The sequence below is a fragment of the Aptenodytes patagonicus genome, chromosome 5 (assembly GCF_965638725.1).
Source record: "Aptenodytes patagonicus chromosome 5, bAptPat1.pri.cur, whole genome shotgun sequence".
NCBI classification, from domain to species: Eukaryota; Metazoa; Chordata; class Aves; order Sphenisciformes; family Spheniscidae; genus Aptenodytes; species Aptenodytes patagonicus.
The window spans coordinates 14,096,397-14,123,371 of record NC_134953.1 but is presented as its reverse complement, the minus strand read 5'-3'; the positions used below and the strand labels follow the sequence as shown (position 1 = coordinate 14,123,371).

The 26,975-nt window shown below is 43.4% G+C and overlaps 1 protein-coding gene across 1 annotated transcript in view; it reads right to left on the bottom strand.

The window, feature by feature from the left end:
- Window positions 1-1,975, bottom strand: part of TNKS2 (tankyrase 2) — a 32,705-nt gene extending 30,730 nt beyond the window's left edge. The window contains exon 1 of the mRNA XM_076338750.1: window positions 1,774-1,975. Coding sequence (XP_076194865.1) covers window positions 1,774-1,975 — 202 coding nt within the window. The remainder of the gene's footprint in view (window positions 1-1,773) is intronic.
- Window positions 1,976-26,975: the final 25,000 nt, after the last annotated feature.

Sequence of the window (26,975 nt, the reverse complement as noted above, 5' to 3'; positions counted from 1 at the left end):
TCTTGAAACTAAATGAAACTAGTCAGAGAAGTTCTGTAATGTATTTTCTAAGAACACCTAGCCACCTAGGCTAAACAAAGCAAGAACACAACAGACTTTTGCTTTTACTTCGTGGAAGGTAATTCCTTTAGAGACAGAAGACAAAAGAAGCTAGTATTACTCCAACTGTGAATAATGGGGGAAAAGCAAAACAAGACAAAACCCCCAGAATCCATGAGTTACTTATGTCCATCTTTCACACTGAGTCTATTGCAGGTAGGCTGACAAGAGCAGAGTTCTACCTGAAGCAGCGGAAGAGTGTTAAAATCAAGAAATTACACAAGCATTTTATGTCACATGTTAACCAGAAACTTTTGGCATCTCCTACAGTCTTGTGAGAGGAGCAATTAATTTCTCTGTATCAAGTCTGAAGTAGAACTAAGCATGGCAATGGCCTCTTCCATTTACATACCAACCTGTTTAACATTAGAAGTCTAACAACTACACGAACTTACTGCTATGCATTTTTTAAAGAAAAAGCTTTCTATATATCAGGAGATCTGTTTTTTAAAGTCAAGACAGATCAATCCTGTCCAGAGAGATAAACTAGATCACTATATTGCACGAGGAACTCCTTAGGTGCCAAAAAAAAAAAAAAAAAAAAGAGAAAAATCCTCACTTCTCCAAAATGCTGTAAAACATACTCATTTGTTTACAAGTTCAGAGTTTATTAGCGAACAGGCAGGACTACTGCTGCACATAAAAAGTTAGCTGCAAAATTGTCTTCCTCTGACAGGACATTTTAAGTTGTCTCCCGAGCTCTCTTGTTGATAAGGTTCTTAAATGTGTGAAATGCAGCTGTGCTGAAGAGGCTCTCAAGAACTTAGACCTGTTAAGTCTACTGAATGCGAGGAAAGTCCACCTTAAGTAGAAACCTTTTCCAAAACAATGCAGCGAAGAAACAAACATCTTTATTACTATCCATACTGTTTAGCTGAAAGGAAGCTGCTGTCTTCTGCAGCCTGCCAGCCTTGGGGTCCTACATCTAAGGCTGTAATATAATCAAAACAAACAACATGAAAACAACAGTCACAGTCAGGTCTTTGTCTGAAAAGTTGGGATACAATCTTCTGGCCTGTTGCCAGTGAAAGCAGTTGTTCTGTGATGTCAGTGGTTTGCGTATTTAAGTCCCAAATTAACAAAGTCTATTTGCTAAAGCTAAGAATGCAAAAAGCTTAGAAACGGTGTTATCTGACAGTCACACTTCACGGGTGAAATTCTAAAAATGAGCAGGCCTGCTGAAGTCAATGGAAACACTACCTGGGACATACGTCACCTGTCAGAGCTCACATGCCGCAACATGAACAGTCTAAACCTCAGTCCAGATGTCCTCAACGCCGGCTGAGGTTTATTATGAAAGAAACAAGACGCCACCTGTACCACTCGGCAACCACCACGGCGTGGGTGACAGCTCATCAGCCACGCGAGAGCGGCCGTCGCGCCTAGAGACGGCCACAGCCACGGGACGGGCGCCGGACGCACACGGGGGCCAGCGAAGCGCTCCGACCCCCCCGCTGCGCCCAGGCCCACCCCCGGCGGCGGGGCCTGCGGCGAACAACGCACCCAGTGCTCCTCCGCGGCCCGGCCGGGGCCGGCCCGGCCCTGCCCTGCCCAGGCCCCGCGCCGACAGGGAGGCGGAGGTGCGCGGCCCGGCAGCGGGCCTGGCGCCCGGCGGGGCTGCCCCCCGTCTCCCCCTTCCCCACAGAGGCGGTAACGGCGGCCCTAGGCCGGTACCTGCGGCGAAGTGCAGCGGGCTGGACTTCCTGCCCGCCGTGTCCCGGCTGTTCACGTTCTCGGGCCGCACCAGCCGCTTGACCCGCTCCACGTCCCCGTTCCTGCAGGCCTCGAAGAGCTCCCGAGCCGGCTCCGCCGCCACGCCGCAGCCCGGCGCCTCAGCCAAGGCGGCCGCTCCGCCCGCGCACCGCCGCCCCGCCATGCCCGGGGCCCGCCGGAGGCGGCCGAGCAGCCCCCCCCCCTCCCCGGCCCGCTCACAGGCCGCGGTCCTCCGCGGCGGCAGCCCTCGACACGCGCCGCTGGGCGGGGCGCTGGGCCCGCCGCATCGCGGCGGAGGGATCCGGGCGGAGCGGCCGCGGCGGCAGCAAGCAGCAACAGCACCAGCACCACCACTGCCGGCCTCACTGCGCAGGCGCCCCCCGACGGGCGAGGCGCGCACGCGTGGGAGGTGGCGCCGAGCAGGCGCAGCAGGGCGGCGGGCCGCTGCCCGAGGGGGCGGCGGGTGGCGTCGTCTGTGCCGGGGGCTCGGCGTGGCCTCGGCTGCTGAGCTCCCGTGGCCCCGCCGCGGCTCCCGGGCGCCGCTGAGCGCGGTCTGGGGGCTGACGGGGCCGCGGGTCGCACGACACTGCTCGGCCCTTACCTCCGCGGCCGGTGTCGCCGTTGCGCTCTGGGAGGCGCTGGCGGCGCGGACGCTCGTCGCCGGGGCCTGGAGCCGGGCGTGGGCTGTGGAAGGCGCGCCTGAAGCGGGGGGGCTGCCGGGCTGCCGGCCATTTCCACTCCGCGGGACTCTGGTTCCAAGCGCGGTCTCTCCTCTCCTGCCCCCCCCGCCGGCCCTTACTGCTGCGGGAAAGAGCTGAAGCTGGATTCTCGTTAATACGGAACGGTTTTTCGGTACCCTTTTTTCAAACTCGGGGAGGAAGCAAGATAAAAGATACTGCTCACGTAGTCTGCCTTTAACCTGCTGCCTGCTCCTTTTTAGGGGAAGATTTGTAGCACAAAAACTCAAATACAGAGCTAGCAGTTCGTCCCAGAAGAACGGAAATGTTCCTTTGCTGCTTACAGTAATTAACTGTAGATTAGGGGGGGGTGACAACCACTGAAGGATTTTTTTTTTTCCTGTAAAATGTGTAAGATTGCATTTTGGTGCTAACAACTTCTTGGTGTAATTGAAATCCTTATATAGTTAATTTACATAGCAAAATACTTGCTCAAAATGAAGTGCATAATAACTATGAAATGGAAATTATACAATATAAATTATAGTTTTCTTTCTTGATCTCAGAAAATGGATACTAGAAAATACTGTTGGTTGACTTTGCCAATTCAAGGTTTTGGAAGGTAACAGAGAGCATCTCTTTCCCTCTTGCAAGCCTAACAAGCTTGATGGGGAAGCTTGAGCTCAGGTGGGACTAACTGGAGGATTCATTTGGTAATTTTGAAATGTATTTTTCCACTGGTGCCATAATAAAACACGTACTTTGGAAAAGGTAGTTGAATAGGGTCAGTAGCTTCCTGTTCCAAAGGCAGGAAAGATAAGTGCCTCCAAACTCAAGTGAACTTGCGGACTATTGTTATACTGGTAAATGAAATGGCCTAAGAACCAGGAAGAGATGCAGCTGGTGATTTCCACGGTCTAGTCACTTCCATTCTGTTTAAAACAAGGCGGTTACATCCATGTTGCCCGTCCCTGGTCCATGCTAATGCCTAAACTGCCCAGGAATTTTTTTGGGGAGACTATTAGCTGTCCAGGCCAAAAGCATGCTGCAGTAACAGGTCAAGGATCAATGCCTGTGTCTGTGTCCTGGCACTGTTTAGTTTACTAATTTACACATAGCCACAGTAGAAGCGGGACAGAAGCTGTCCCGCAGCCAGCGCCGGGATGGGAACCATCATGTGACAAACACATGATGCCTTGGTCGTGTGTATTTTCTGTCATCCCACTGGCTTTTCTCCCCATCACCACTTAAATTACAGGCTGTGCTCAGCAGGCAGGGAAAAGTCAGGCTATGACCAGAGTCCCTCTGTCAGTTTTGTCACACATACGTAATTCATCCACGGCTTTGCATATGGCCATAATGTTCTGGCATAAACTGTCATCAAATGTGGCTCATAGGCCTGCAGCCATCTCAGGCCTTCCCAGCATCTCCAAAGCACGCACGATGAAAACTGCCCTTTCTACGTGCAGGCTCCACAGACTGAAAACAAGATCTGCAGTGCTGCCATTTGTATCTTTTATTAGCCCCGTTAGCATAGCTGGAAAAAACATACACGCTTTTGAGTTCATAAACCCTTCTTCAGGCCTACAGCAGAAGCAGCAAAGGCATTGACTTGGATGCTTCCGTTTCAAAACTGAAGAAGGGACTGTGTATCTAAAAGTCTGTGGAAGTGTAAATGCCTGTGTAAATACAAACACAACCTGCTCCCCAGGTCTTCTAAAGAAGGTTAAAACTAGAACAATTTTTCACTAGTTCACTATAAACTCTACCTGTGTTTCTTTCCTTGGCAAAAGCTATTATCAAATGGTAATGGAAATGGTAATGGAAAGAAAAATTAACTGAGTCAGAAAAAGAGCAGCATTATAAAAATAAAGAGCATGACCTAAAATAAACAAACTCCCCATTCTTTCCACATCATTATACCAAAAAGATACTACTATTCTAAATTACCTATAACCTGACTTCCTCTTCCAGTATGGCTTCCTGATAGCTTGAGCGTAAAACTATGGCAGGTCTCTGTGAATGGAAAATAATTAAAAAAAATATTATCCTGGAAGAGCAGGATTCAATTAGGCTTGAATTTAGTGAGTCAAAGACTCTCAGCATATTTTAGGATTGGCGTATTAATAGCCTTCACACTGACTTTTGAGATTCACATCACATAAAATAAATCTAGTTTTTATTTTATTTACACTTTTATTTCTTCTATGAGAAAATAATCTGTAAAATCCAGTGCTTTCCTTCAGTCTTCTGTACAATAGTATGGTTAGAAAACCATAGCCGAGATACATGCCGAATCCCACCCCGTATATGTGGTAGGGATTTTTCTAGAGGAAGGCAGGGTTTATAACTTGCCTGTTATTAGCACCACCTGGGAGGCTCAGCCATTAACAGCTTGTTGACTGCTATTTTTTTAGTGTAATTTGTGATATACCAATAGCCCCTACCTTTGCAGCATATTTATGTTAGTGGCACGACCTGGCCTAATAGATACACGAAAGTGTTTTTGAAGTGTGCTTAAACAGTTTATTTAGAAACATGGTTGGTCGCTAGAGGGCAGAAAAGAAGAAAGAAGAAAAAAGTGAAAGAAAAGAAGCAGCAGTAGAAAGAAAGAAGAAAAAGAGAAAGGAAAAGAAAAAGAAAAAAAAGAGATTTGCCTTAGTCTGCCTTGCCTTAAAAATAAACCCTTTTCCTTTCTGCTTAGGAGATTAAAGTTTGCTTATGGGCGGAGGCATCGTCCATGCCGATCTGCAAGGCAGTCCATCAGATTTAGGATTTTCAGCTGTCAGCCCTTCGTTTCGTGAGGATTTCTCAGCTCTGTCTAATTGGTCCCTAGCAAAGTAAAATGCTAGAATTAATAGGACATTTCAAGTGTTGAGAAATTTAGCTTATTCCAGAAGAAGAATGATTTAAAATTTATTCAATTTGAAGTATTTCCAGATGAGACTTGGGGAAAAAAACTCCAACCAACCAACCAACAATAATTAATGCTGTGCATCAGGAAATAATAAAACATGCCTATAAAGAAAACAGGTAATTTTGGAGAGAAACAGAAGTAGTCTATTGTTTAGTTACTAAAGTTTTAAAACTGTAAATAGAAACTTTCTCAGTGCAAGCTACTTTTTCTAAATGAAAAGAGATGCTGATCAATTTAAGAAATAAGAGCTCACTGCAAAATCAAAGCAGTACAGGTTGTACAACAGTGAATGTTTGTACAACCAGATCTTTAAAGGAACTGACTTTCTCCCTTCCCCTTCTCATCACATCTACCAAGTACTTTGGCCACTCATTTTAAGCAGGAGCTAGTTCCTTTTCTCTGCCAGTCACTCATCTGCAGTTAGCGGCGTATTATATGTGCCAGCTTTGTTTTGCCAGCAGATGGGGGTAAAGTGGAATAAATATAAAATGTTGTTCTGGAATAATAAAGGGATTTAAAAAAAAAAATAGATGAAAGACTTGGAGAGCACTGAGAGACTGAGCATTGCAGAGAGGAGCAAACACAGAGCCAAGCGGTCCCTCTGGGAGATGTGGATACACTGAGAGTTGTTGACAAGCTGTAATGGTAGGCGATTCAGTTATCGAAATACTGTATCCGGGTATGCAGCAACCAAGAGAACTGTGAAGCAGCTTGGTGACCAGCATCGGAGATGACAGTTCACGTGATACATTTAGAGAAGATTCTCTTTAGTGGTAGGGAGAAGCTTGTGATCCTGACACCAGAAGCACGGAGAAGTGCGTGAGAGTTCATGGAAACTAGATTACACAGAAAAAAAGCCTTTAGTCGAGGATGCTTGTGATTTCTTTAAAATGATTCCAGTTTCGCTGTCAAAGATGACTAGACAGACACATGTCTAGAGGGTTTAAAGGGAGCTTTTGTTTGTTTTTCTCTAGTGCCTGGAACATGTCTGGGAGGACAGAGAGCTTTTTTAAAAGCATAGGCTCCACACATGCAAAACAGAATTACGTGGGCTGCCAGCATGGGAACATGGCAGAGAGCTGGGAAATTGTTATTGGGAAGAAAGCCACAAGTAGCAGAGGAGCAGTAGGGCCAAAGATCAGCATTGACTAGGGATGTTAGCAAAACAGACTCATTTATGTCTCAAATAGGTACAATCGTATATAAAAGCTAAAAGCAAATAAAGGCAAACTAGAATGTCTATCCAACCACGGCATATTCAGCTTTTCTGAAGCTGACTGAAAGAAAAAAAAAAGTGGGCTACTTAGGTTATAATCTACCTAGAACTGACTGAGATGGGAAGTAGTAATTCCCTTGGAAAAATCATCTTAGAGAGAGAAAATTTCAGAGGAGCAAGAACTAGTGAGAATCTCCATGCATTTAAATTGCAGTTCAAGTGACATTATTTTAACAGATTTCAATATTGGCTTCCCGTCCCACTTGAAAAAAAAAAGGCTTTGGGGAGGTTCAGGCATCTTCATGATCTATCCTGGGCATTTAACAGAAGCGTCCAGGTCCTCCGAGTAATTAACAAAGCAGGCAGGTTTCTCACTGATGTACTCTTAATTGCCCTCAGAAGCACTTTACCTCTTTCCATTGACGGTGTAAAAAGCCTACACTTTTAATTTGGTTACCTAAATTGGTTGCCTATAGTATGTAATGTAAATACCATACAGAGCGTGCAGTGTGAAGGAAAGCAAAGCAGCGGCTAAATGTAATGGTTTTTTAAAAAGTGTAGTGTACTGCTCCAACTGCTCGCGCATAGATTGGCAAAATGTTATTTCAGGACAAATCTTGCAGAGGCAATTCCTCAACAATTCAGACGATGGCTTCTTGGAACAGCTAGTTCCACAGTGTGGGGGGAAAAAAAAGAGGCGGCTATTCTTGACTTAAGCCTAAGCAACACACTTACTTGGTTCAAGAAGTAATTATAGTTTCACCATGAAGTAATAATGATCAAATCCAAAGAATTTCAATATTTCTAATGGAAGGCTCCTACTGAAAAGTAGTCCATGGCACTGATTCAGAAGAGGAATTGTGATGAAAAGAAGGAATGTCATTACAGTGGTATTAAAATCAGATATGAAAACATTAAAATCCTAAGACTTATAATGAAGAATATATTTATGCAGCTTTTTAACCGAGCGACAGAAAATAGGAAACGGGTTCAAAAGGTTATTGGAATCAAACTCTGATTGTCACAAATTGTCAGTAAAACCCAATAAAAATAAATAGTAATTTTTTTTTTAAAAAGGAGCATTATGAGAAGTGAGCACAGTTATGCATATGTCCTGCTAAGTATAAGTTATCATGGAGCTAAACCAACACACGACAACTAGAAACTTCTTTGGGATGATTTTTCCAGCTTCTTATCACTTATTGAAACCAGTAATAATGTCTCAGGAAGGGTAGAGTACATTTTGCCAGGGATATTCTTGGAGAAAAAAAAAGTTTTGTGATCCATTAAAACAATTCTTCTGTTCCCGCAAGCAAGGTTTAAAATCTGCATTTGAAGATTTTTTTGCCTGTAACAGATAAATCTCAAAAGACTCAGGTATTTACCAGGTAAACATATTTGCATTCCTACCTGAATGCAGGGTAGGCAGCCACCCTGCATTTAAGGGACTAATCCCCACTTAAGGGACATCTTCTATTTCATTTATTTGTTCCATGAGTAAATTGAAGACAGGATCTGCTTATCAGACCTCTCAGGTTGAAGCAATGTAACACAACAGCTGGTTATGCCTTAAATTTAATGTAGAATTGGGCCTAACAAAACTTAGAAAACCCTGGGTGGTCAAAGAGTTCTAAAATATTTCTGTGTTTGAACTGTCTTAAGAACCAAATAAATTGCAAAACTGAATTAAAAGTCATTAATTTGGCTTCATTTTGAGACTCTGCCACATAGGTCTCTATTTTTTTATGTATTACCTGGCTAAATGTATGCAAGAAAAACATCTTCCACCAGTTTCACTGATGCTATACAAAGGGTTTGTTGGAGTGTTACACTAGAGTGTATTACTACAAAGATTCAGTGAGTATTTAGCACAAGGATGGGCACTGAAACATGATAGGAAACTAGCTCCTTATCTGTAGCAGGTGTTTTGTATTACATCTACATAGACTGCAAGGAAAGAATAATTCTTTTTTCCATTCATTCACTGACAGATTATTAATGCTATGTTGGAAGAGACCTTACCAGCTACAAGTGCAGATACATTACCAAAGTTCAAACTATTTAACTGTTGTAATTTTTATATTCTCACTTGGATTACCTTTTGCATGCAGGTTCACAGAATTATCAAGTAGACAAGTTAATTACTTCCCTTTCAACTGCCTACTAAAAATAGCTGTTAAAACACTTTAGAAGTAAAATGTCTTGGGCATCCGTGCCACACACACAAAACCTGTGTGTAATGCAATTTCAAAATTTATTTTTTTAATTGAACGAAGAGTTAGTATATTGGTAGGCTTTGTTTATTGCCAAGATTATACATTTAAAGGATGGGAAAATGTTAGCAAATTAAGTATCATTGCTTTCTATCACAGTTGAGTGATGTACATGAATGGCAATGTACCATTCATTTACGTACATAGAAAATCTTTTTCTGGATTTTGTATTTTATAGCAAGAGAGGGAAAATTTTGAGCGCTTTATTCAAACAGTCTATTCTAGGATTATTTCTGTGATCTACTTCTTTCTGTAATTCTTTATAAGCAACTTGAGATGTTTCTCTGCATAGGTTATAGAAAGCCTTACAACAGTAACTTACGTCTTCAGTGATCCATGGAAAATAATTTTGCCATTCATTCCAGAAAATTACTGGTTTTTTTCTTGGATTGAACATACCTTGATTGTTGAAATGTTGCCTTATGGTCACTCTAAAGATCATGGTTACACGGTGCCTAAAAATAATAAATAGTAGTGCTTGTATTTCACCTGGGACTGTGATTATTTTGCATAGCATGTACCCGCTGTGTACTTGGCCAGTACAGCCAGTGCCCAACACCTGATAAATTCCTCTTTAGATTGCAACATTTTTGAGTGTAAAGGGTAATCCTAAATGTCATGGGTTTTTTTAGCTATCCAGGAAATATATTTGAAAGTTATCCTTTTTGATTTTAGAGGTGACCAAATACATTTCTATAAAATTTAAAAAAAGGCCCTTTTTACTTTACAAAGTTACATAAATGCTAACTATTGCTGTTAAGATGGTTACACAGGATGTCATTTCAACAGCAAGGTTACTTGGAGTTAAAACTAAATGTATCTCAGGTTCTATCACTCTGGAGTCCCTCCAGGAGAGTGAGTGGTCATCCTTCTCCCTTTCATTTTCACTTCTTTTCCTCATCCAGCCAGGCCTTTTGGTCTTCAAGATGGGATCTCAAAGTACTTAGCTGAAGGAGTCTCCTACCTCACTTCACCAGTACGTGCCCAGTGGGGGCCTATTTTACTTTCCAGATCTACCTCATAACCCAATTTCAAAACCTATGCAACAGATAAGCACTGGAATGCATGCTAGTTTCTAGGGGTCTTTAATTGTAGGCAAACAAATAATTTTTATAATTTGAGCAAGTTTTACGCAACCAGCGAAGTCCCTAGTGTTAGCCATGTATTCGGAGCGGTGCAAAGCACTGTAGAACTTATGACAGCATACTCAGGAGAGTATATGAACTCAGGGACTTTCTTCTCTATTCAGACACTTTAGACTATAACAGTATCTAATAATTTTATTAGGAATATCAGTTTCTCAATTTATAGCTAGATTGAGTGATCTGAAAGAAGTCTGCTTGCCTTAGCAAAGATTTGAGTGACCGAAGTGCACTTATTAGAACAATTTATTGTTCTAATTAGAACAACTTATTAGAAGTTTATTAGAACAACTGATACATGCCTGCCCCCATGCTACTAGCATTTTATCCGAGACAGAATGATAGTAAGGAAACACCAGAAGGTCTTAGGAATCCTCCAATTTAGCCAAAATAGCTTTTAGCAAAATGGACTTGGAACCAAATAAAATCATACTTTTTCTGAGCTATTCTCATTTGGCATCTACTCAGGCAACACAGAGAGGGCAGCTCTGGAAAGGTGGGTTCACCTTATAGAAAGTATGAAGTAGAAACTGTCCCTTGCATCTAACAGCACAGCAACACCAGCTTCTGGGGGAGAATTGCTTTGCTTTTAGTAGAGATCTCACGGAGTCCTGTAGGTGTAGCCCACCTTGGCTAAGAGCTGAATCAGTGATTTTTTTCCCAGATGGCCAAGCTCTGGCTAGCAAAGTGTTATGGTATTTTGAATAGTCATGTTGACTTACATAGAGATACCCGCGTACGGGAAGTTCAGAAACATACCTAAATGCTTTGCTAAATAAGCCAGCCAACTGCCAGTCCCTTTAGGATAGGAAAGGAAACTGAAGGCTTTGCTTCTGGGCCAGGCAGTTCTGCTGGAGGAGGCCTGAAGTTCTGCACTAGCAGAAGGGATAGAGAAATAAATAAATCTTACTATAGATTCCCTTAGCTAACACTCCTTGGTCCTGCTTTATTTATCTATGGACAGATTTATAATGTACTTTGATGCTGAGCTCATAACATTCTTAAAGGCATATTTAATAAGCCCCTGAAGAGAAGAACCAATTCTTATATGAAATCGGAGACATTACGCTTCAGTATAGTAAGAAATTAAACAAGTATTCATGCTACTGACGTTGCTGACAAAAGCTATGGGAAACCATACTGGCTAAACCTCAGTTATGCATTAATGGCTGCCCTGAGACCACTCTCTAAAGCAACAGTCTTGTGAGTCAGATGCCAACTTGGAAGCACAGGCTAAGAGACGGTGTGAGCTGGTCCCTCAGTACTGAGAGTCCAGCACCAGAGGCCACAAAGGCTGCAGGCTGCAAGCAACTTGTGAGGCAGCAAGGTGGATTGAAGATGGACAGGGAGTACGGCACTGCTGTGTGGACTCTCTCAAAGCAGCATATATACAGCTGTTTTGACTTTTTTATGGAGGTAATTCACCTGTAGAGATGGTAGAAGAGTTCACTGTAGATATGGTAAAAGAGTTAACTCAAGAATGAAAGAGGAGTTAAGTAAAAGCAGATGTGCTCCAAAGGGATATTAGAACCACCCAAGTAGTTATATCGGCAGAATGGAGTAGTCATAACCTCGCTATTATTATTGGTCTGAACATCAGAAATGCATGAACTCCAAGCTATGCTCCCACACAGGCCAAGCTCATAGTGTTACTCAAGCTAGAGATCTGTATGTATGGACAAGAAGTCAGCTTGTGACAACACTGAAACTTATCCTTTAGGACAGAGAAGCCTAAGGAATCACATGGGACCTTTAGTTACTGAACTACTTCAGAAATATATTTCTTCTTTACAAAGAAACAAGGAATCCAAGATTGTCTATATTTGTATTTTGAAATTGCCTGGTTACAAATTTTTTTAATTTCTCAGTTACACTTTGTCCAAATACTTCAGACAGAGGATTTATTGGCAGTTATTTTTTCTTAGGCAAAGTGCCAGTGTCCTCTTTTAAACCCCTGCTTCTGCTCCAGATGATCCCAGCACAAATGTGAAGGCTTAGGTGACTTCATACTCCCCAAACAGAGCTTCCAAACTTACATTGTGTAAAAGCTTGATATAGCACCTCTGTATCTATATTGGGAGGAGTTGTGTAAAGCAGCTAGATATGTGGTTATTGTGAGTACTGGCAAATTCTGCTGCTTTTTTTACTTCTGATGCCAAGCGCTCTGATATATCTTGGAACACAGTCTGTGCCATTTGGAAACCCAGCCTTCTGCCCACTGTTCAGGGAAAAAGAAGTTGAGTGATGAGAAACCAACACAAACATGATGTGCATTATGTGTCAAAAATTTTCAAACCAAAAATTTATAAACAGTGAAAGACCTTGATTTTTCAGGCCAAAATGGTGCTTTCATTTTGATAACAGCTGCTTTAGAAAAATGGCTAAGAAATTACCTTGTAATACTGCATGCAGGCTATTTTGTACCTTGATCTTTTGCAAAACACTGGGGCATTTAAAATTAATGGGAACACTAGCATAAATGTTAACTAAGAATCCCAAACAACAAAAAACAGTGAATATATAAAATATGTCTTGGAATTTCAAGGTGGGGGGAGATATTTTCACCAGTGTGTGACAATTGTCTGCACTTTGTGGCTGCTTGATAGGAAAGTTTACATTGCTTCTCTCATAGGAAAAAGTATGTTTGTGAAAAGACAAACAATAACACCTTTTCCTGGGCTTGATCACAGGAGAGGGAAAGACCTTCCATAATTTCTTGGTATCTTGACTGGTGTTCATTTCACATCTTGCCTTTCAATCCAGAGATCTCTAAACAGCTTACTAACTAGCAATTTTTCCATCAGCTGTCGGAAGGCTTTAAATCATCAAGTGATTAATAAGGAAAAATATGACAGAGATAGGGGAACTGGTTTTTATGTTTGCAGCTTAGATTGGGCAGGTTGTGTTGTGCTGTGTTCAAACAGCGACTTGACATGGGCATTGACATTCCAGGCTAAATTCAGAAGGAATTCAAAGCAAGGCCACAGTGACCTGCAGAGACTTATTTGTGTGTTCTTTTCCTTTGCTGTGTGCCTTTTACCACGTTATATCACTCTCCCACGTTTATCTATATGAAACTAACACCCTCCTATTTTTAAATTGCTTCTGAATTTGATCTAGACCCTTTCCTTTAAAAAGTATGTTCATGGTTGTGCATTTGAGCTGTATTGGAGCTTGTTCCCAGCAGACCCACTGACATGCAAACCTTGTTTTTGCATCTGACATGTTAGCATATGGTAAGTCTAATAGCACACTTCCAGCGAGGCACCACTTTGGAGCTGACAGGCTGCTACGTTTTTAAGCTGCCTCTCAGCTGTAATGGAGAACATGACTGTTCTTAGTCATTTTTCAGGGCAAAGAAGTTCATCTGAAGTCCTGCTGTGGATTCAGCAAACCTCTTTGACATGACCCAAAATGAATTAGAAAGACTCACTGAATCAGTTCTTGGCTGTCTTCTGTTAGCTACAGGTGAGAGGAGGCAAGGATGGATCTGATCCCTTCCCCTCATGTCCTCAGGGCAAGAACGGCAGGTTGAGTCCCCTGTTACATTCCCTCCAGCAACCTGCCTTGCCTCAATTCAGTGATGGGTTTTCCCATGAGTGTTTGTTGTGCGGATGTGTGAGCCCAGCCCCGAGGCTGGCACACACAGCAGCTAGACATGCTTGGGACTGGCACAACTCCTCTAACTGCAGGGACAAAAAAAGAGCAGGAGGAGGAGGAATGGGATGGCAGGAAAATGTGCCTCTTAAAATGTCACGCACCATTTTAGCTCTCACCTTTTCCTAACATTTGTGTTACATCACTTGAGGCACGAGGCGAAGGGAACAGAGCAAAGGGCGGGCAGTGGCCAACATCACCTCTGAATTAGGTGCTTAAGCCCTTATGCTTAACACTGCTCAAGGACACTGAAAGTTTTTTGAAATATAAAACCCAAGAGGGAGTTCCTGCCAGAGTAGTGATGTTTGGATAAAATCAAATGTGCCTACAAAACACTTAACTGCAGTGAAAATACAGAATTTATGAAGACTTAAAATTTCCCTTCATATTTAGACAATGTATCTAAATAAAAAGATTTTTGCTTAGTTCTTTCTTGGCACGTTACATTTAAATTATGACATCTGTGATGGGAGAAAATGACCAACGTGAACTGGCAGTGCTCTCTTCTGGTTCCCCTTTGAGGAAAATGTAGGACACCATAGCAAAGTGCCGTGTGAGTACCCATTCTGGGATGCTGCTCAGAGACAGAACAAAGCCTCCGAGATATGGAGCCTCTAACTCAACTTATTTCCTAGCCTGGCATCCATTTTTTCCATCACCATTTCCTCCTGCTCCTACTCCAGGTTAGACCCAATTTAACAGATAATTCCAGACATGCCTATTCAGCATTGTCCTCTGGCAGGAAATCAATGCCCCATTTTTCAGAATTTTTTTTTTAAAAAAGCAAACTAAGCATTTTCTCAGAATGTGTACTCATACCTCTCTTACCCACTCTAAGTCCATGCATATGCTTTTTGCATCAGCCATCCTATCACCTGCCTTCTGAGCCAGGCTACCAAAGACAAATTTAAGGTGGATGAGTAGTCAATTATCTGCAAGAATGAAGTCTCAGTGGGTAATTGAATTCATCTACTCATAAGACTTAAAAAGGAAGAAGACTGGGTTTAGATATGATGCTATGTATCAGCAATGGAGTTTCAGTAGTCTTACCCTGCTAAAAGTATGCTGACTCAGTTAAAATACTGTACGACATAACAGTGGCTCAAAGAACTCTACAGTAGTTTGGCTGTAGGTTGTTGGAGCGTATATAGTACGGTGTATCTGTGAGTCTCCTTTCCCTCCTGCTAGAAAGTCTTGCTCTAGTTCTTGTTTCAGATCTTTGACCATATGACTCTTTTGATAAGGCATGAAAACCTCATCATTCAGCTGTGAAACTTATACCAATAATAATCTGCAGGGAAGGTAGCAGATTTGCTCAGCTGGTCTGCTGAACCATTTCTTCCATAAACAATACAGACAGATGAAATAAGTATTAGGCAACACTTCTTGAAATGATCATATTTTTTTTACGGTGTTTCTTTTCAGCATTGCAACAGATTGGTGTTGGCTATCGCCATTCAAGCTGATTGAATTATACTGGCACTGAAGTACAGAAACCCACGTATTCAAAGGAACCTCGTGCTCTGTTAAATTTGTGCAAACTATTGTGGCTGTGGGGATGATGCACAGTGAAAGTAGAATTGTCTCAACACTCGGAGCACATCCCACTGAATGTCTTTCTAAGCATCTCCTTGCCCCATCAAGAAAAGACTGGTAGTAGGAGTTTCAAGTGGGAGTTTCCACCCTTGTTATTACTTGCATTGTAAGGGTTACACACCGAGTGTGGTAACATTGTTCAGGGAAAGATCTTCAGGAGTATAATTACTCTATCAAATTCATATGGATAAAGAAAGGAAATGATCCTAAGAAGAGAGGACCTCAAAGACCCACGAAAGCAAGACGAGTATCTCTGTTGACTTAGCTGAGAACCTATCATTAGAAATGTCAGCCGGAGAATCGTGGCAGGGACCTTCTATATTTATATGGTAACAAGTTATTCATCACTTCACACTAGTTTTATGTGCTTACACTGGAGTAGGTCTCGTGTTTTTCAGAAAATCTGCAGTTTCACTAGGCACAGTTGTTTTTAATCAACATTGCATCCGACTCCAATAGGTTTATACAGTTTAAACAAAATAGAGATTAATGCCTTATTTTGATAAAAATGGTAGAAAGAAAGTTTTGCTAATTTCAACAAACTGATGTTAAAAAAAAAAAAAAAAAGATGTCTGAGTCCAGGAAGCTCCCTGCATTGGACAGAATAACCTTTACTTGCAAGAGGGATTGATTAGTGTTCATTTTTGTAGATGGCTATCATAAAAAATGGGGCACAAACATGAGCCTGGAATGCAATTTACAAAAGCTGTAGTGTGGTGTAGACTATATTATGTATTTTTAAAGTTCTGCATGCCATTTAAAAACACAGAGGACAAAACTAATGCTATATTACCTGTAAAGCTTATAACAAGGGATGGTAGAAGTAGGGCATACTAGAAGAGACATTACATACCCATGAGTCTAAGGCTGATCTAGACCTTTTGATTTAGAACAAGATCAATGACAGAAAGCATGGGCATGCTCCTGTGCACAGCAACTTTTTATAGAGATTTGACAATAGTCAAAAATACCTTTAGACTTGTGAAGCTTTAGGATGTCACATATGAATCAGCAATCTTTCTGGATTGAACAGATAATGAATCATCACTTCTCTTCCTCTATCTGTAGTTACGTTGTGTAAGGTATACTATTTTATTTTCTGGTATTATACCTGCAGGGCATTCATAACCTGATTTTGGAGCTAGCAGCCCTGTATAAGGTGTCATGTCTAAAACAGAGACATTCCATTGACCAACACCCCATCCTGCTTTCAACATTGCTGTGCTATGACTAGCAAAGAAGTTTCTCCTTAAATACCTTCTTCATGGGATATTCAAATACAGACTGTATGAATTATGAATATGGCTATTACCTGGAGAAGCCAGATGTGTAATGCATGATGGCAGTAATAAAATGCATACATTGTTTCTATGCTACCATTTTTATACAGAGCTAGAATTTATTTTCTCTCATGCTCACTGTCTTTATGACTACCCTGAGAAAAAAGCTACAAATGGAGCAACTTTCCTTTCCCTTGGGGGATGGAGAGTTTGAAAAAGTTAGCATTCTGGGTTGGATGGAAACAGATATATGAAGCTTTCTTTTGTAAATATTTTACTACCCTCCATTCCCTCCCTTGCTCCCAAAGGACAGAATCACAACTTCCTCTCCCATAATAGCCAGTTGATATGGCCAGGCACTTGCTGGCTCAGGAGACAGCCTGCTCCTGCCCTGTCAATAGGCTGCAAACTGCCTTTGCTGGAATCCACCTCTCAGCCTCTCCTATTAGAGCTATGCAGCTTTGCATACATAAATCATAGAATCACAGAATAGTTTGGGTTGGAAGGGACCTCTAAAGGTCATCTAGTCCAACCCCCCTGCCGTGGGCAGGGACATCTTCAACTAGATCAGGTTGCTCAGAGCCCCGTCCAACCTGACCTTGAATGTTTCCAGGCATGGGGCATCCACCACCTCTCTGGGCAGCCTGTTCCAGTGCTTCACCACCCTCAGCGTAAAAAATTTCTTCCTTATATCTAGTCTAAATCTCCCTCCCTTTAGTTTAAAGCCATTCCCCCTTGTCCTGTTGCAACAGGCCCTGCTAAAAAGTCTGCCAGTCTGTAGTTCCCCGGGTCTTCCTTTTTTCCCTTTTTAAAAATGGGGGTTATGTTTCCCCTTTTCCAGTCAGCGGGAACTTCACCAGACTGCCACGACTTCTCAAATACGATGGATAGTGGCTTAGCAACTTCATCCACCAGTTCCTTCAGGACCTGTGGGTGCATCTCATCGGGTCCCATGGACTTGTGCACCTTCAGGTGCCTCAGATGGTCTTGAACCTGATCTTCTCCCACAGTGGGCGGCTCTTCATTCTCCCACATACTGCAGAAAAATATACAGGCATATGAAAAAGGATCAGGAACTTTAGGATGGGTTTTCCCTAACGCAGGAGGAGGACATGAATGCTGTGCCACCCATGCTACACGTTATTTTGTGTCCCATCTCATTCTCTAGGAAGGGGTCCCTGGTAGAACTCCTTGCTAAAGACAAAGAGAAAGGTTGTTTTTTTTAAAAAAAACTGTTAAGTTCCAAGAAGCACTCTGAAGAACATTTATTCCTCTAAACATTCCAATTTTGTAACAAAGAAAAATTTCTAACTACCACTTGTTAAGAGAAGCTTTTTCCTTTTTTACTAGTCCGGCAATAAAAACAGAATTCCTTTTCCTCTCCAACACACTCAGTGTTTTCCCCTTCAGAGAAAAGTCCTCAAATAACTCCTCATACCCTTAAATAGTACATTATGACTAGTAAACGTACGTCAGTGTCACCGAGGTGAGATCTATGCTTTTGCAGTAGAGTGCAAGTTAGATGAAGTTAGTGCATGAGCTGTGTTTTGCTCGATGAACAAAGTCTATCCAGTTGCCTGGTTAACCCAAAGTGGCTAAAAAGAACTAGCCAGGAAGGATGTGTGTGGGTTAGATTAGCATTTGAGCAAACTTAAGTGGTTTGAAGCAAATTTTTGTTGGTGTGGTGTAGGAACAGCATGGTGAAAGAGCAGCTGTGATTTTTTGCAGTAGATGCCTCTTTAATGGGCTTCAGAAAGAAAAACTGAAAGGTTGCCAGCCTGAATGCTTAAGTGAGATGAAGTAAAGTAGTAATGAAAATCTTTGTGGCTTTTGCTAAGCTAACACGGCAATAAGCCTTGGGTAAAAGATTAAGGGAGATAAAGTGGAAGTGTGGTGAACCAGTTTAGTAGACTTGGAACCAGAAGGGTTGAGAAGGTGAAATGTAAATCGACAGCATGAGAAGTCACACAACCAAAATGAATTAGAAGAAGAGATAGGAAGATGGAAGCAGCAACATGTGTGGAAATAAAGATGTGGAAGATCTTAAGATGTAGTGTCGGAGCAAAAGCCTCCGAAGAGGTTTGAAGTTGGCCTATCCATGACAGCAAGCAAAGCAAATGGTTTGTGTATCAGCATTTTGGGGAAAACTTTTTTTCAGTTTTACAGATAAGTGTGAACAGGTGTCATTTGGAAACGGAAGCAGATGTTAAACCAAAAGTCCTGAAGGCCTGAAAGAAAGATTGCAATAGTCTGTTTACAGAAGTGCAACATCCCTTCCATAGATGACTGAAGCCATGTATGAGAGAGAATGATTTCCAAAACTGCCAGATTTGGAACAAAGAGTGATAAAAAGAGAATTCCCCAACCCACAAATAAAACGTAACTTATTGTATGCCAAAATACTGATGAGATAACTGCTGTTTCCCAAAAAAACCAAACAGCCCTGAAGAAATTGCACAAATTTCTATGTAATAGAAATATTTATACCCTTAAATAGTACATTATGACTAGTAAATGTATGTCAGTGTCACCGAGGTGAGATCTATGCTTTCGCAGTAGAGTGCAAGTTAGATGTAGTGCATGAGCTGTGTTTTGCTCAATGAACAAAGTCTATCCAAAGTCTATGTATTACAATATAAATATTATAGACCTGTACAGAGGCTTTGCCACAGCAAACAAAGAAGTTCTGCTTGTGTTCTATGTATGAGAGAACACCATGGATCTTGTTTAAAATCGTGAAATAAAGGCCAAGGGAAGTGATTATTCCCCTCCATGGAGCACTTGTGAGGTTACATCTGGAGAACTGTGTCCAGTTTTGGGTCTCTCAATAAGAACGCCTCATGGGCTAACTGGAGTGAAAGCAGTGGAGGGTCACCAAGACGGTTAGGGGACTGGAACATGCTGCACAAGGTGAGGCTGAGGGAGCTGAGTTTGCTTAACTTGCAGAAGAAAAGGCTAAGTAACAGTGGGTCAGAGTGCAGCCTCCCACTACTGAAAGAGGGCGTAGAGAGAAGATGGAGTCAGACTTTTCCCCGAGGTGTACAGCAAAAAGAAAAGAGGCAGCGGTCACGTGTTGCAGCAAAGGAATTCCCGATAGATAAATGGAAAAAATGACAAGAGTGGTTAAGCACTGGCACAAGTTGCCTAGAGAAGCTGTGGACTCTCTGTCCTTGGAGGTGTTAAAAGCTCAGCTGGGTAAGCAACCTGAGCAGCCAGATCTAACTTTGAAGCTAGTCCTGTTTTGAGGAGGAGACTGGATTAGATGACCTCAAAAGGTCCCTTGCAACCTCCGTTAATTCTACATTCTACTACTGTAACTCTTCAGAGAAGCATGCAAGATTTTTCTCACTGATTAAATCCTTTTTAAAGATTGCAAAACTTACTGTAAACATTATTGCATATATGGATCAAGCACATTTTGACAGTAAACTCTCTGTGTTCTGGGAAGCAGCATCCAAGAATAACCCAAGGAAACCAATTTATTGCAAATATGTTATTTAGGCCACAGATCTTTCTACACTCAGAGGCCCTAACTACTTCCCCTCCCATTGCAGGATGAAACAGGACTGATGCTGTTACAGCACTTGGATTTAAGAGCTTCATTCTTTCCAGCAAATCTAAAAATGAAACTAATCTCTGCATGCAATTTGACCCCTGTGAAACTGGGGAAATATACATACGTATATGTTGTGCATCCAAAAAGGATAAGTAGGTCAGATCCTAGGAAACTCCGCTTTTACGGCTGAAGTGATTAGAAATTAGACTAAATCTGAAAGAGAAAAGGTTCATTCATCTCTTAGACCTATACCATAGGGAGCTTTTTCCCCCCACATAGCAAATCCAAGAAAAACTTGACACAGAATTTCACTGTACTGATTTCCAAGCCCTGTTCTTCCCTTGTGATACACAAGACAAAAAGGACCTTGTAAGAGAACCTAAAATACAGGAATGGATCATGTCTTTTGGGTGGCAGAACAAGAAAAGGAGCATTATTCAGACCCTTCAAAGGCTTTTAAACACTCTGGGTGAACATATTGCAGATGTTAGCTGGGACGCTGTCAGATATAGCAATGCGCATTCAGGATGAAGGTTTTCATTCAACATAAGTCTTATGGGAATGGTAAACAAATTGAAAAATCATGTGGCTCCTGCAAGGCTGTAAGGAATTGTTCACATGTGGATAGAGAAATCACATTTTTGCTTGAAAGATTGCAAAGAACGAGAATACTTCCCACATAGCTGATGGAAGTATCTACTCAACCAACATTTGCTTGGTCACACAGGATTAAACATAAATCCAATTGCACAAAGCAGCATTTCACTTACCGTTTTCTTTGGAAAAGACTACTGATCAGCAGAGGTAATTCCTCCACCTGGGCCTAGGAAAAAGAATAGAGAATAAACACTGATTATCTGTACACAGCAACATGATTTATATTTATGAAATGTTTGGCCACAGAATTTCAAGGTTCAACCTTCTTGTGTGTGTGGTTAAAAAAAAAAAAAAACACAAAAAAAATGAGAAAAGAAATGTTGTTTCAAAAAATACTGAAATACTGCATTTCTTTCAAACATCTAGGAGGGCCTTTGCATTCTCAAAAACTGGTCTGTATTCATAAGCCAGATTTATACTCATGTAAAAAATATATATATGTGTTTTGTTTTCTGCACTCTTGTGAATCCTTCATTGGAAGTTCAGATTATTCCCAGAATGAATACCTACATTCATGTTCTTCCTTCTTTCAGTTTTTCTTTCCCTTTTTACTCTAAGTAGCAGCAATTTATAAGTAACATGGCATTGTCTTTATTTCATCTGTTGCTTACTACATACAACCAAAGCAATTATACTTTTAAAAGGCTGCATTTTGCATAAAAGCTGTTTAAGGGCATCTTGCTTGAAATATCCTGAATTTAATATAATCACATTGCACAAAACATTCGAGCAATCTGAGATACATTTTCTTGCTTTTTCTATGTCAGTTGTTTCAGAAAGCAATGCACTTCTCTTGCACTATACATTTCCAAAGCGATGACTCATCTACCATTGACTAATCTGTCATTAATCAGTCTTAATGAGATTAGACATTTTAAATCAATTTCTAGCTTCTAATTCAGTCCAAAGCTTTCAGTTTCTAGGAATTTAAATGCATTAAATTTAAATGCCTTTGAATTTAACCTTACAACGTTCTGAGATCCAGTACTGGCAAGAACTTTTGCTATTGACTTAAAAAGAACCAGACCTACACCCCCTGCCAGTGCTTAAAGAGTTAGGCCTACATCGTATCCTGGTGAGACTGATTATCCTTATAGTTGCTGTAAGAGAGCATAAACCCCATCCATCTTTGCATAATTTCTCAGTGAGGTTGGCTGCATGGCGCTTGCCCCTTTCTCTAGGGGATGGGTGTATTCTGCCAGGCAGATCTGCAAAAAGGCCTACAAGCAAGCTGCAGCTGGGTAGGAAATGGATTTACTGTCCTGCCAAAGTCTGAGTTTTCAAATGTTGTCTAATAATGAAATATCTGGAAAAATTAAACATTTCTGAAAACTTACTATTCCCATCTCCAACTTGACATAATTTTGTCTTTTTGAAATGTTTCATTGTATTTTTTACCTTCTTTCTTTCCGAGTTAAAAGTTTATTCCAAAAGCAGCATATCCCAAACAAACACGGTTTAGCAGCAATTTCATCCTGAATGATACCAACAAAAAATGCTCTCCGAGTCTCCCAAAGCAAAGCATTATCATCATGATAAAGAGGAGTTTTGTGGGAACTGGAATACTTTTTTCCAGACTTTCTGTGATTTGTCTCTTAACAAGTGGTCACAAGTTACTGATGTCCTCTTGGTGAGGGGATCCCAAAGGCTGGAGCATGTTAGGTCTGGTTGAACCATGAGGAATGGGGTAATAAAAATTCTAAAAAGATCAAAAACTTATTTATTCCTCATATGGACTGTGCCAGTGCTAAAGAAATCCCTAAAACAACAATGGAGTTTCCTAGGACAAGTTTCCTCGGTATATATTTGTAACTATTATGAATTTTCAAAGTTCACCAAAGGGCTCTGAGAAGCAAGTAAAGAAAATAATCATAGAATCATAGAATAGTTTGGATTGGAAGGGACCTCTAAAGGTCATCTAGTCCAACCCCCCTGCCATGGGCAGGGATATCTTCAACTAGGTCAGGATGCTCAGAGCCCCGTCCAACCTGACCTTGAATGTTTCCAGGGATGGGGCATCCACCACCTTCTCTGGGCAACCTGTGCCAGTACTTCACCACCCTCAGCGTAAAAAATTTCTTCCTTATATCTAGTCTAAATCTCCCTCCCTTTACTTTAAAGCCATTCCCCCTTGTCCTGTCACAACAGGCCTTGCTAAAAATTCTGCCACCATCTTTTTTATAAGCCCCCTTTAAGTACTGATAGGCTGCAAGAAGGTCTCCCCGAAGCCTTCTCTTCTCTAGGCTGAACAACCCCAACTCTCTCAGCCTTTCTTCATAGGAGAGATGTTCCATCCCCCTGATCATTTTCGTGGCCCTCCTCTGGACCCACTCCAACAGGTCCATGTCTGTCTTATGCTGAGGGCTCCAGAGCTGGATGCAGTACTCCAGGTGGGGTCTCACCAGAGCAGAGGAGAGGGGCAGAATCACCTCCCTCGACCTGCTGGCCACGCTTCTTTTGATGCAGCCCAGGATACGATTGGCCTTTTGGGCTGTGAGTGCACATTGCTGGCTCATGTCCAGCTTTTCATCCACCAGTACCCCCAAGTCCTTCTCGGCAGGGCTGCTCTCAATCCCTTCATCCCCCAGCCTCTACTGATACCAGGGGTTGCCCCGACCCAGGTGCAGGACCTTGCACTTGGCCTTGTTGAACCCCATGAGGTTCACACAGGCCCACTTCTCCAGCTTGTCCAGGTCCCTCTGGATGGCATCACGTCCCTCTGGCGTGTTGATTGCACCACTCGGCTTGGTGTCATCTGCAAACTTGCTGAGGGTGCACTCGATCCCACTGTCTATGTCATTGATGAAGATATTAAACAGTACTGGTCCCAATACGGACCCCTGTGGGATGCCACTCATCACCAGTCTCCATCTGGACATTGAGCCATTGACCACTACCCTCTAGATGCGACCATCTAACCAATTCCTCACCCACCAGACAGTCCACCCATCAAATCCATACCTCTCCAGTTTAGAGAGAAGGATGTTGTGGGGGACCGTGTCAAAGGCCTTACAGAGGTCCAGATAGACGACATCTGTAGCCCTTCCCATATCCACTGATGTAGTCACTCCGTCATAGAAGGCCACGAGGTTAGTCAGGCAGGACTTGCCCTTGGCAAAGCCATGCTGGCTGTCTCGAATCACCTCCCTGTCCTCCATGTGCCTTAGCATAGCTTCCAGGAGGATCTGTTCCATGATCTTGCCAGGCACAGAGGTGAGACTGACTGGCCTGTAGTTCCCTGGGTCTTCCTTTTTTCCCTTTTTAAAAACGGGGGTTATGTTTCCCCTTTTCCAGTCAGCGGGAACTTCACCGGACTGCCACGACTTCTCAAATACGATGGATAGTGGCTTAGCAACTTCATCCGCCAGTTCCTTCAGGACCTGTGGGTGCATCTCATCGGGTCCCATGGACTTGTGCACCTTCAGGTGCCTTAGATGGTCTTGAACCTGATCTTCTCCCACAGTGGGCGGCTCTTCATTCTCCCAGTCCCCGCCTTTGCCTTCTGCAGCTTGGGCGGTGAGGCTCGAGCACTTCCCGGTGAAGACCGAGGCAAAAAAGTTATTGAGTACCTCCACCTTCTTTGTATCCCGAGTAACCAGGTCTCCCGTTTTGTTCTGGAGAGGGCCCACATTTTCCCTCATCTTCCTTTTATCCCCGACGTACCTATAGAAGCTTTTCTTGTTGCCCTTGATGTCCTTGGCCAGATTTAATTCTATCAGGGCTTTAGCTTTCTTAACCTGATCCCTGGCTGCTCCGACAATTTCTCTGTATTCCTCCCACGCTACCTGTCCTTGCTTCCACCCCCTGTAGGCTTCCTTTTTGTGTTGGAGTTTGTCCAGGAGCTCCTTGTTCATCCATGCAGGCCTCCTGGTGTTTTTGCCTGACTTCCTCTTTGTTGGGACGCATCGCTCCTGAGCTTGAAGGAGGTGATCCTTGAATATTACCCAGCTTTCCTGGGCCCCTCTTCCCTCCAGGGCTTTGCCCCATGGCAGTCTACCAAGCAGATCCCTGAAGAGGCCAAAGTCTGCTCTCCTGAAGTCCAGGGTAGTGAGCTTGCTGTGCGCCCTCCTCGGTGCCCTAAGGATCTTGAACTCCACCATTTCGTGGTCACTGCAGCCCAGGCTGCCCTTGAGCTTCACATTCCCCACCAGCCCCTCCTTGTTGGTGAGAACAAGGTCCAGCATAGCACCTCTCCTCGTTGGCTCCTCTACCACTTGGAGAAGGAAGTTATCATCGACGCATTCCAGGAACCTCCTGGATTGCTTATGCCCTGCCGTGTTGTCCCTCCAACAGATGTGGGGGTGGTTGAAGTCCCCCATGAGGACCAGGGCTTGTGAGCGTGAGGCTGCTCCTATCTGTCTATAGAGGGCCTCATCCACTTGGTCTTCCTGGTCAGGTGGCCTGTAGCAGACTCCCACCGTAAAGGGAAGGCAGGGACGGGTGACATTAATTCTGACCTATAAGCTCTCGGTCGGCTCCTCATCCATCCCCAGGCAGAGCTCCATGCACTCCAGCTGGTCATTGACATAGAGGGTGACACCCCCTCCTCGTCTCCCCTGCCTGTCCTTCCTAAAGAGCCTGTATCCCTCCATCCCACCACGTCTCTGTGATGCCAATAAGGTCGTAGCCCTGCAGGTGTGTGCACGTGTCTAACTCCTCTTGTTTATTCCCCATGCCACGTGCGTTTGCATAGAGGCATTTAAGTTGGGCCCCCAATGAAGCTGTCTTACTGGCTGGAGTTCCTTTGTGCTGCTCTTCAGGCACTCTCTTTCTGACCTGTGTTCCTTCTCCAGGCTCTGGGCATCTATTGCTGGCCCTGGCATTAAACTGGTAGGAGTGGGATGGATTGAGGCTCCCCTCCCCTGGCATCTCTAGTTTAAAGCCCTCTTCACCATGCTCTTCCCCTTCTCTGACAGAGGGACCCTGTCAGCCCCCAGTAGACCAGTTTTCTCAAAGCAAGTCCCATGGTCTAAGTAGCCGAACCCCTGGCTGTGGCACCAGTCCTGTAACCATTTGTTGATTTGCCAGATTCGACTGGCCCTTTCAAACCCCTTCCCTTTCACCAGCAGGATTGATGAAAAAACTACCTGTGCTCCCGAGTCCCTTACCGCCGCTCCCAGGGCTCTGTAGTCCTTCTCCATAGTCCTCAGACTGCTCCTGGCTGTGTCACTGGTGCCCACGTGAAACAGCAGCAGCGGATAATAGTCAGTGGACTGTACGAGGCTTGGTAGCCTCTCGGTGACATCCCTGATGCGAGCCCCCAGTAAGCAGCACACCTCCCTAGAGAGCGCGTCCGGTCGGCAAATGGGTGCCTCCGTACCTCTCAGAAGTCGCCTACTACTATCACCCGTCGCCTTTTCTTAGTGGCGCTGGTTGTTATACAGGGGGCAGATGGGGCTGCATTGCTCAGCTCCAGCGCTTCTCCTGGTGTGACAGGACTTTCCTCTTCGGCGTGCAGAGCGGTGAAGCGGTTCTGCAAGGGCACCTCAGGCTTCGGGGGAAGTCTTTTCCTCCTGCTGGTCCTTGCCTTTGCAACCGTCCATTCTTCTGCATTATTGCCCCCCCCGCTCCCTTCTGCGTGTGCCAGTGGGGGAGTTACTAGTTGTTTGGCCGCGGGCTGCGGGTCTGCTGCAGACTGTGCTTGGAACCAGCTATCTAGCTCCTTCTCCGCCTCCCTGATGTTACGCAGCCTTCTCACCGCCTCCTGCAGCTCAGCCACTGGCTGCAGGAGGTCCTCCACCTGGGCACACCTTCTGCAGGCAGGTCTGCTGCCTGTCCCTATCCCAGGAGAGAGGTCCAGGCACTCCCTGCAGCTGGAGGTCTGCACTGCAGCCTCTCCCTTCAGCAGTTGCATCTGTATGGAGGCATCAGCCACCGCTGGGGTAGATGGTGCAGACCCCTAGCCAGAGCTGCGGCCTTTACCCTCAGACGAGTGCCCACCATTCTGCCTTGAGGTCACAACCTTCTGTTAAGACTAAATAAGACTTCTGCTCACTGTATTTCATCGGATAAATCACTGATTTTAAATTTTCAAAGGCTCACAGGCTCAACTCAGTTTGGACTTCACTAGCCTTGCTATGTACCTGAATAATTAGTATTTGCATCACAGTCACATTCATAGAAACCTGCTGCCTAACTTCATAGATAATATACGTTTACAATGATTAGTCTTAGTAGCAGAGAATGACTATT